General features: G+C 31.5%; 1 protein-coding gene and 1 long non-coding RNA gene across 2 annotated transcripts; both read left to right on the top strand.

Moving 5' to 3' along the window:
• The first annotated feature begins 6,445 nt into the window (after nt 1-6,445).
• LOC138134384 (uncharacterized) lies at nt 6,446-6,946 on the top strand. Its single transcript, XR_011160723.1, has 3 exons — nt 6,446-6,564; nt 6,617-6,775; nt 6,828-6,946. It is a non-coding gene; the product is annotated as an uncharacterized lncRNA (long non-coding RNA).
• Nucleotides 6,947-8,618: 1,672 nt separating this feature from the next.
• LOC138135011 (odorant receptor 47a-like) lies at nt 8,619-9,766 on the top strand. The gene is made up of 6 exons (XM_069053640.1): nt 8,619-8,627; nt 8,677-8,954; nt 9,190-9,291; nt 9,343-9,442; nt 9,495-9,653; nt 9,704-9,766. The coding sequence occupies exons 1-6, from the start codon at nt 8,619-8,621 to the stop codon at nt 9,764-9,766; spliced, it is 711 nt and encodes a 236-aa protein (XP_068909741.1).
• Nucleotides 9,767-10,682: the final 916 nt, after the last annotated feature.

A 10,682-nucleotide genomic window follows, 5' to 3' on the forward strand; every position in this document is an offset into this window, starting at 1 on the left:
CGTGAAAGTTGTACGAGGAGGTCGTAAACCGAGTAATTTAATCGCAGCAGTGTAGCATATAAAATTTTATTTATGAATGCTCAGGATTTGTTGAAAAACGAATTTTTTACATGAAATAATGTATGACATTTTACCTTTTTTTGTGAATATTAAGTCGCTTAATAGTTTTGATTTGAAATCGAAGGAACAACATAGATTTGTTCAATATTTGGACAATCAGCCAATTTTGTTAATAACAAAGCTTCCGTTTTTGTTAGAGTAACTGTTAATTAAAAAATAAGTGAAATTGAAAATAAGGAGCAGGTTTTTCATTGAGTAATACCAAATATGAAAACAGAAATTTCTCGAGAATTCTTCTAACGGACTAAAAATGGTTGAAATAATTCGAAAATATTTTGCACCACGCCCTAACCATACCAATCACGAACGGTTTCTTGTCAGATATAGAAATAGCAAATGTATTAAACAGCCTGTTGCAATAAATACATTTGCGAAAGTGCCAGAGAATATTGCTTCGTTTCTTAAATTATCAACTCCCAAATAATATACAGGGCATTGTTTCCGAAGATCATATTTCTGAAAGAAAAGAAAAATATAGAAACTTCAACGAGCATTAGCAATCATCAATTGGATATTGTTAAGAAACATTTGTCAGAGGTGACCTAACCCGGCATCAATTTGTGGAAATACAAAATCAATAATTTTTTGTGTTATTTTCAGGACAATTTGTATTTTTGTGTGGTTTAAATTTCAAATAAATTTTGATAATTTTATTTTTTCAATTATTTGCGTAAATATAATGAATTCTGTAATTAATTCAATACCTCACTAGTGTGATAATACACTTCATTACCTAATGCAAATGAACGTTATAATAAGACCTTATCCAAGCTGCCTTAAGTAAAGTTTCTTCTCAAAGCCCATTTCACGGGAGCGCAAGTCAAAATTCATCTCGATATAAAGGACAATTTTTCATTATTCCACTTTCATTTATTGCAAGGAGATGAACGTCTTCAGTGACCCATTTTTTATTTAATTTCCAGTATCCCTGCTTATCCTTCGACTGTCGTCACGCCCGAGTTTACACCATGCAAAATTTAATTATCCTGGAGGTACCGTTAAATACTAGAGTAGAAGAGCTTTCATTTAAAAATTATCAGCTTATGCAAATTGATAAAGTTTTTGTGATAATCGATCGACTAAGGCAACTGGGTGGTAGTTGAAAAACGATATTCCTAATATCATTATCTGCATGAATTACCTCAGTTCATTTATTTTCAGTTAAAAGTGTACTTGACTGGGGCGTGTCATTATGGAGTTTATTTGAATATTCTAAAAATAACACAAAATTCCATTTAAATATTTTTAAAATTGTATTATACTCCTTATTACTGTATAAACATAGTACATTTTTTCTAAACAACACGTGTACGTTAATATACAAAATCTTTAATCTGTTATTTAATCTGGCCTATAATTCAATTCTTATTTGTTAGTATTCCACGTATGTAAAAATTGTTCAGTCGTCCTTTATCGCTCTCGTGCATCTATATAATTCTTTCAGCAGAATTTCGCGGAAGTAGTCATTACCAGGATGACATCTAATTGCGTTAAAATGCAAATAACTGCACTCAGAAAGCTCTTCATCAATGTTTTAAACTTGTTTTTACTGTACAATACATTAATAAATGAGGACATATCTACCATTAAGGATAAATTCCAAGTTAAGTAATTTTATTCTAAAATCCCTCTCGTCGGTGCTGAAGTGAGTTTCTCCACAACGACACTTTTGGTGAATACTTTCGTTCGCTACAGACAATAATTCCGTGTTAGTAATAATAATAACTATCACTATTACTATCTTTTGTTGAAGTTTCAGTAAATGCTTCATTGCTAAATGTATGTATAGATAATTATTTTTAAAACTATAACATTTAAAGCTAAATGATTTGTAGATTAAAATAAAGATGATTTACTGCGGTACAAACATATAAATTTGCACGAATAGTTTTTTTTTCTCTTTATTACAAAAACCTACAATACGATCGTACACCAAACACCCAATAATATTTTACTAAAACTTACAGAAATTTATTTACATGGAAAATCAAGCGTGGATACCATGAAGTAACAACTATGTACTTCTTGGTGACGAATCAAGTAGCGAACAAGAGAAAGATTTTTTTTTTGTATTGATTCGACTAAGAAAAAATTGAAAATTATTTAATAAGCTTGCTCCGGTCAAAGACATTTAATTATACAGTTCCTGACTTACTTGAGTCTTCCCATTTTCTCACATTGTTAAATACACTATGAAAATGATAAATTGAAATTGATAATGTGATAATGCACTAACAAAAACAGAACACCAAATTTTATCAAGGACAGTGCATTCCAAACGTCAACACAGAAACTTGTAATAAAAACACCAACGACTATATTTAACTCCGAGTTAAATTTAATGATAATACGATTGTCTGTTAAAATAACTTTCGCTTTCGTTTAGATTTTGCTTTTCCGAAACCGTAAATTCACCCCTTCTAATTAGAACCACAGCAAATTAATTTTACATCAAAGCAGTGACCCTAACATAAGTTTAAAATAAATTTATAAAGACACCGAAATAAATTTCGTTTGAACTGGGACAATAAAAAATTTAATAAAACATCATGGCTGTTTGTATTTTGTGTTACTATAGCCACAAAGACCAGATAATTGGGGCGAAGTGAACTAGTTTCTTTACTGCTTTTAAGATACTTCTGCATCTGTTACAGTTCGTCTTGGACACAAAGTCGAAGTGGTTTACGTTCAGTAATTAATTAAATATTTCAGTCAGACAGAGAGTGGTATTGCAAATAAAAAATGACACCTCCAACTGTGAATATGTAAGCTGCTCTATCCTCATATAGAGAATTAAATTGTACTTTGTGCTTTTTCAGGCTTTTGGATCCAGACGACGTTTCGATAGAATCTTTGAAGATGCTTTGGTACGGCCGTTTTCATCCAGCCCTGAATCCCTTCTGGACCAGAATTCTTCTCCCTATAAATATTTCAGTTTGTTGCCTGTTTCTAGCGTTAGCTCTACTAGGTGTTTCATTTTCTTACAAAAGCGACATCTTTTTTACAGCTGAGTGTCTACAAACATGTATTCTAATGATACATGTAAGTTCCCAAAAAACCACCACGTTAACTACTGACAATTATTTGTAGGCTATTGGAAAATTTTCAGTATTACACATTCGCAAAAAAAATATTTCGAACTTGTTGAACCAAAAATCGAAATTTTGGAAAATTGAAGAATTTGATGGACAACTATACGCCGACTGTTCAAAAATGTCTCATTTCATTAAAAGGATGATCCGTTATTATTACTGCTTGATATTTTCCGTTTGTCTATTTTTCGATTTGCAACCTTTCTCAACTGGACGCTTACCATCTGTATGCTACGTACCAGAAGGATGGTTCAACTTCTTGACTGTCGCCCTCTGGTACTTATCTTGTGCCGTCGCTCTAGATGTAACAGCAACAAATGGACTATTTTGTTCACTTGGAACCTCTCTGGTCGTTCAATTTAACCTATTGAGTCACAGATTCAAAACTGCCAAGTTTTTTCTAATCGAATCTGAGACAAAATTGTGGAATGAAGTAGAAAAACTTGTCGACTACCACAATTTTCTCATAAGGTACATATTTGCAGAAAATTTCTTCAATGACTGACTTGGTTTTCAGCTACTGCGAAGAACTGAACACCACATTTAGAAGTGTGTTTCTTCTTCAATTCTTCATATCCATAGCTGCTGCTTCTGTGTCGGTCTTTATTTTCATGCAGCCGTAAGTAACTTCGCCTTGTCGGACTCCAGTCAAGATTTTTTTTAGAGGCGATTGGACCAATAGAATCAAATTTGTACTGTATTTTGTGTCACAAATGACTGAAACTGCATTTTATTGTGTTCCTTTGGAATTTGTAGTCAGTGCCGTAAGTGACGTGAGTATAATGTAAAAGCAAAAAAAAAAAACAACTTTTCAGGCCCATGGAGTTGGAAACGCAGTTTACGAGTCTGAATGGTACGAAACAAGAGTCATGGGTGTACGAAAGTGTTTAGTTGTTATTTTAGCAAGGGCCCAGAAAGCTATGATATTCAGCGGATTCGGATTAATTTACATGAATCTTAGAACTTTTGTTCAGGTGAGATTTTTAATCGGTTATTTAACGATGATATAATTTACAGCATTTTATGTTTTTTAGATTTGTAAAACAGTGTTTAGTTTCTACACTTATCTGAATTCTGCAAAAAAGCTCTAATTTTAAAGAGTTACCTCTGGATGGACTACATACATTGCTTAATTTTTGTAATTCACTCCTAGCACTGTTCACTATTCACCGTTATTAATTTCAAAATATGTGAACTATAGATATTTAGAACCATTGTTATACAAAGTAAGGAATAAAATTTCTTAAATTTACATGTTTGATTTTTGCTAAAAACCCTGGGACAGGTCAGTTTGTTTTGCTAAATTGTCATCTTTCAGCATATATCTATTACACTTTTCTGTTCCACCCAGTAAGTAACAGCAGAGTGGGACCAACTTAGTAATCTTAAATGGCATCAGATGAAAAGTGTTATATTTTTTGAAAGAAATTTTTAAATTTAAATTTGTTACATTGTGTAATCGATCCACGTGTAAATTAATTGGTGGTAATTGAAAGACCCTAGAAAATAATTATTTGCATAAATTACCTAAGTAAATTTACTCTTTTTCTCAAGAAGGGTACTAACAAATTCAATTTTAATATTCTCTTAAATTTAGTTCACTTCTTGCCGTAACATGTTTAAAGATTACGTAAAGGACACGTGTATGTTAATCTACAGAATCAATAAAGAAAATTGCACGAAGAATATATTTTAATATTTTATTTTAAACGAACAGTTATCAGGAAAACTCAATTTCTTAATCTATCATTTAGTCTTTCCAATAATGCAATTTTTATTAGCTAGTATTCCACATATGTAAAAAAATGATCAGGTAATCTTTACTCTTCATTAATTTTTGAAGAATTTCTTATGGATTTTATAGACCTATGTAATTATCAGAATGACAACTAATTGTGGTCAGATACAAATAACTGCACTTAGAAAGCTCTTCATCTATGTTTCAAACTCAGCTTTACTATATAATGCTTGATTCAACACATGAGGACATCTAGTGCATAACACATCCACACTAAGCGTAAGTAGGGCACAGTACAAATTAAGTAATTAAAATCCCCCGACATTAGAACAACAGCACTTAACATCTTATTGTCTATTCTCTCCGCTAGAGTATAATCTGGTACACACTTTTGGTAAATAAATACTTTTCCAAAAAAAATTATTAGTTAAATATAAATTAAGACAAAGTGGAAACGATCTGAAACTTTTTTAGTTCTATTATTTATCAAAACACTATTTGTTAATTGAAAAAATATATGTAATTTTTCTAATAACCATTAACTAATGAAAAAGCAAAAATATTGTATAAAATTTAAGATTATGAATAAACTAGCATCCATAGGTTGTCTCCAAGAGTTCCGCGGTTTTGGAATATGACACCACCTGTCGTAAATATGTAAGGTAAGTTTTCATCCATAGAACGAAATAATAATTTGTGTTACATTCAGACTGTTGGACCCAGACGACACATCAATAGAATCTTTAAAGATGCTCTGGTACGGCGGTTTCCATCCAGTCTTTAGTTCCTTCTGGACCAGTTTTCTTCTCCTCGTAAATGTTTCAATATGTTCCTTGCTTCTGGTGTTGGCTCTAATTGGTGTCTCAACTTCTTACAAAACCGACCTCTTTTTCACAGCTGAATGCTTGCAAACATGTATTTTAATGATACATGTAAGTTTCCCAAAAATATTTAAGTTGAAATATTGAAAACCATTTGTAGGTGATTGGAAAATTTTCACTTCTGCACTGTCGCAAGAATACCATTTTGAATTTGGTGACACAAAAATCACGATTTTGGAAAATCGGCGAGTTTGATGGACAGGTGTACGCCGATAGTTCAAAATTGTCCCATTTCATTAAAAAAATGATTTGCTCTTATTACTGCTTGATATTTTCCGTTTGTCTGTTTTTTGATTTGCAACCCTTCTCCACTGGACGTTTACCCACTATATGTTATGTACCACGAGGCTGGTTCAAATTTTTGACTGTTGCCATCTGGTACTTATCTTATACTGTCGGGCTAAATGTGATAGGAACAGACGGACTGTTTTGTTCACTTGGAATCTCCCTCATCGTTCAGTTCAAGTTATTGAGCCACAAATTCAAAACTGTCAAATTTTTTGAAAACGAATGCGAGACAAAATTGTGGAATGAATTGAAAAATCTTGTTGACTACCACAATTTTCTATTAAGGTATTTGCACAAATTTACTGTTTCCCGACACTCACTTAGATTTCAGCTACATTATTTTAGAGGTGACTGGACCAACAGAATCAAGTTTTTACTGTATTTTGTTGCAGAAATGATCGAAACTGCATTTTATTGTGTTCCGTTAGAATTTGTAGTCAATGCCGTAAGTGATGAGACTTTAGTACAAAAGTAGAAAGAAGGCAAATGTTTTGTAGGCACATGAAGTTGGTAAAGCAGTTTACGAATCAGAATGGTACAAAACAAGAACAATAGGTGTGAGAAAGTGTTTAATACTTATTTTAGCAAGAACTCAAGAAGCAATGATCTTCAGTGGATACGGATTAATTGACATGAATCTTCGGACTTACGTTCAGGTGAGAATTAGAATAGATGATTTTCATTTATAAATAATTTCTTACTTTGTAGATTTGCAAGACAGTATTTAGTTTCTACACTTACCTGAATTCTGCGAAAAAGTTATAATTTAAAGAGTCATCTAATATGGATTACGGATGGATTAAATCAACGTTAACTAATCACTGCACTATTAGTATTAGTTGTTATTTGTTCATTGTTACTTGATATGTAATTTGCAAATATATAAAATATAAACAACGAATGTGTTTATTTTTAGCATTAACGAAACGTGGCAACAATGTTAAAACAAAACAATGTAGACGAAATTGTTAGTAAATCAATAAATTAATTAATTAGCATATTAGTAATAAACAAACAGCGCAAAAACCGGTCAGTTGAAATTCAAATTCATATTCTTTCAATTATTTTTACATTATTTTCATAAATTCATTCACACAAGAAATTAGTATTTTTATTTGTATCGTTGTTTGCCCATTTGTCTCACAATTGATAGTTAACCTTACATTTTCATGAATATTGACTTAGTAGGATAGACACATGGAAGTTATATAATAAATAACGCAAAATATAAAATTATTTAATTCATTATTAGACAGAAATAATAATTTTTCTTGAAGATTTTTATTCGTTAATAACAGAAGAGATCAGGATTTAAATTAGTAGACACAGCTTATGATTCAGTGCTAATAAATTACAAACTTGGTGTGAGGATAATGCAATTTAACTTGGGAAAAGATTTAAACTTCAAGTGCTTTTCAGAAAATTTGCATTAGAGTACGTACTTATCGTACAGAAGATTTTTCAGTGGTTTCACTCTTCCCATAACTCAGATGTCTTAATCTTTATCAAAATTTTTACATAAAATCTTATGAAATTGATTCTTTAAAAGTAGAATTTCCCCATTATCGTGAATTCTTGTTCCCATATTTTCAACATTATTACGTTACATCTCTTTCTCAAATTTCTTTGTTAATTAACTCTACAAAATTGGAAGATTAAATTAAAGTAAACTGAAATAAGTAATATGAATTCATACGACCAACTACAACTTATCAGTCCAACCATTGACTAATTCGAAACCTATAAACAGATAAGTTAAAAGTTTTTTCTCTCCCTTTCGAACTCTAATTCACCCCTTGTAAATACAATCAAACCGAATTAATTTTACATCAAAGCAGCAGTCAAATTTTAAATAAATTTATGATAAAGACACGAAAGTTAACTCTTTAATTAGGAATACAAAGCGTCCAAAACGCCGACATAAAAATTTAATAAAATCTGTTTGTATTATAAGTTGCTATAGTCGCGAAAGCTCACAACTTGTAAACGATTCTTGAAACCATCTGACCACTTTTTCGTCTGGTCTGCAATACTCAGCTCAAAGTAGCGATTACAGAAACGTAAGTTGTTACTAACTAACTTATAATAACATATAATTATTATCATAATTCCAGGACAAAATCCAAGTAAAACTTGGCTACATTAACGTTTTAAAAAACTACAAAGGATTCTCTCATTTTATCCTGTTTTTAAATTTACTGAATTGACAAAGCAAGAACATGAGTAGAATGGACATGTCAGTTCCTATTTTGTACTTTTTGCATGTTTGTAATTTTTCTTTTTAGGTTGTTAGACCCAGAGGATGTCTCCATCGACTCATTAAAAGTACTCTGGTATGGTCGTTGTCACCCTGCGCTAAAATCTCGCTGGACTACCATTCACGCATTTTTAAATTTTTCTGTCTGTTGCCTATTTTTGTTTCTGGCATTAAAAGGTGTCATCGTTTCCTACAACACTGATATTTTCTTTATGGCTGAGTGTTTGCAAACCAGTATTTTAATGATACACGTAAGTAGAAATTCCACATGAATAGATTTGCAAAAATTAATTATTACAGACAATTGGGAAGTTACTTTTCTTGAACATCCACAAAAACGAGCTCGAGAAGCTATTAAAACAAAAATCAAAGTTTTGGAAAATTAAAGATTTTGGCGGCGAGATACACAAAAAGTGTACAAATATATCCGACACCGGTAAAACAGTTATTCGCTATTACTACTGCTTGGTCGCATCCGGTTGTATTTTCTTTGACATTCAACCCTTCTCCACTGGGGCACTACCAACAGCATGTTACGTTCCTCAGGGCTACTTCACAGCTCTGACCGTTGTTCTCTGGTACTTGTCTCTCGTGGTTGCTCTCTGTATACCAGGCACAGATGGCTTCTTTTGTTCACTCGGAACTTCACTAATTGTACAATTTGAACTTCTCAGTCACAAATTTGAAACTATGAAGTTGTTCAAAAACCAAGAAAAAATGTGGAGGGAATTGAAAGAATTAGTCAACTACCACAATTTTCTGCTAAGGTACTTTATCACAACTTTTCGTTTGTCATTCCAACAAAATTTTTAGCTACTGCAACGAACTAAATGCGACGTTTCGAGGAGTTTTTCTCATTCAGTTTGTCATATCCATCGCATCTGCTTCTGTGTCAGTTTTCATTTTTATGCAACCGTAAGTGAAAATTATTTTCAGTGGCTTCAATTGAAACGTTTCGTTTGTTAGAGGAGCTTGGACCAACAGAATAAAATGTGTGATTTATTTTCTTTTCCAAATTATTGATAGCGCTTTTTACTGTGTTCCGTTGGAATTTGCTGTAAATGCAGTAAGTTCTTCCACATCTCCAAATCGAGTCTTCACGATGTTTATATTTTTAGGCAAGCCAAGTCGGTGATGCTATTTATAAATCTAAATGGTACGAGATCGACGTCGTCGAATTAAAAAAATGTTTAAGTCTTGTTTTGATCAGAACGCAGAAAGCTGTTATCTTCAGTGGTTATGGAATAATTTGGATCAATCTGAAGACTTTTGTTTCAGTAATAAATTAATTGAAATTATTTATGTACAAATAACGTTTGCTTTTCAGATATGCAAGACAATATTTTCCTTCTACACTTACTTGAATTCTGCAACAAAAATAAATCAGTAGTCTATTTTAACGCATTTTCACTGAATTTGTTTCCACTATTAGATGTTTGTGTCCTTGGCAATTAAACTATTACAAAATCTGGAATGTTCTACTTTATTAATAAAAGCATAAAATGTTCAATTTACAAAACAATTTGTCTTCACAGGACTGGATTTCGCCTTGTATAAATCTTAGGGGTTGCTATACTTTAATTCAGCAAACTCATTTCAATTTCCTAATTATCTCCAATAATTATAAAATCTTTGTATCGTTCTCTCCTCTTCCATTACCATTTATTTATCAAGAGATTCTCTGCTTTCTTAGAAAACAGTAATTCATCCACTTTACTTACAATCGATTGGAATTCATTTTAAAGAAATATGTACCAAAATTTTAAATAAATTATAATCAAGACACCAAAGTTAATTCCCTAACTTAAGAACATAAACTTCATTTAAACCGAGCGTCATAAAGAATTTAATAAACCTCGTTTGTATCGTAAAGTATATAGCCGTATATAAACTCTATAGCTGCAAAGACTTTTGGAGAGAAATCTTGCATTGCTTGCTATTATTTTCTTGATTAGTCTCATTCAAGAAATTTGTATTGACACACATAGTAGTAAAGACACAACTTGCTTAATTGCAGTTATCATTTTTAGTATACCGTGAGTTATCTTAGCTCCTTTTACAATAATTTCTTTATTAGTTAATACAAAAATTAGTTACCAGTTGTAAATATTTCTAAAAACAAAAATATAAAATAAAAAAGGGAAATAGCATTCTCTTTCGAGGAGTTTCTACAACTTTTTTTTCACAACCCAAGTAAAAATAAAGACGAAAAAGTAGTTTTTTCAAAACTTATATATTATGTAAATTTAAAAGATCGATGTCGAAGACTTTTTCACAGAAGAACCTGAAGAAATGATTGAACCAGC

This window comes from Tenebrio molitor, chromosome 7 (assembly GCF_963966145.1).
Source record: "Tenebrio molitor chromosome 7, icTenMoli1.1, whole genome shotgun sequence".
Lineage (NCBI taxonomy): Eukaryota > Metazoa > Arthropoda > Insecta > Coleoptera > Tenebrionidae > Tenebrio > Tenebrio molitor.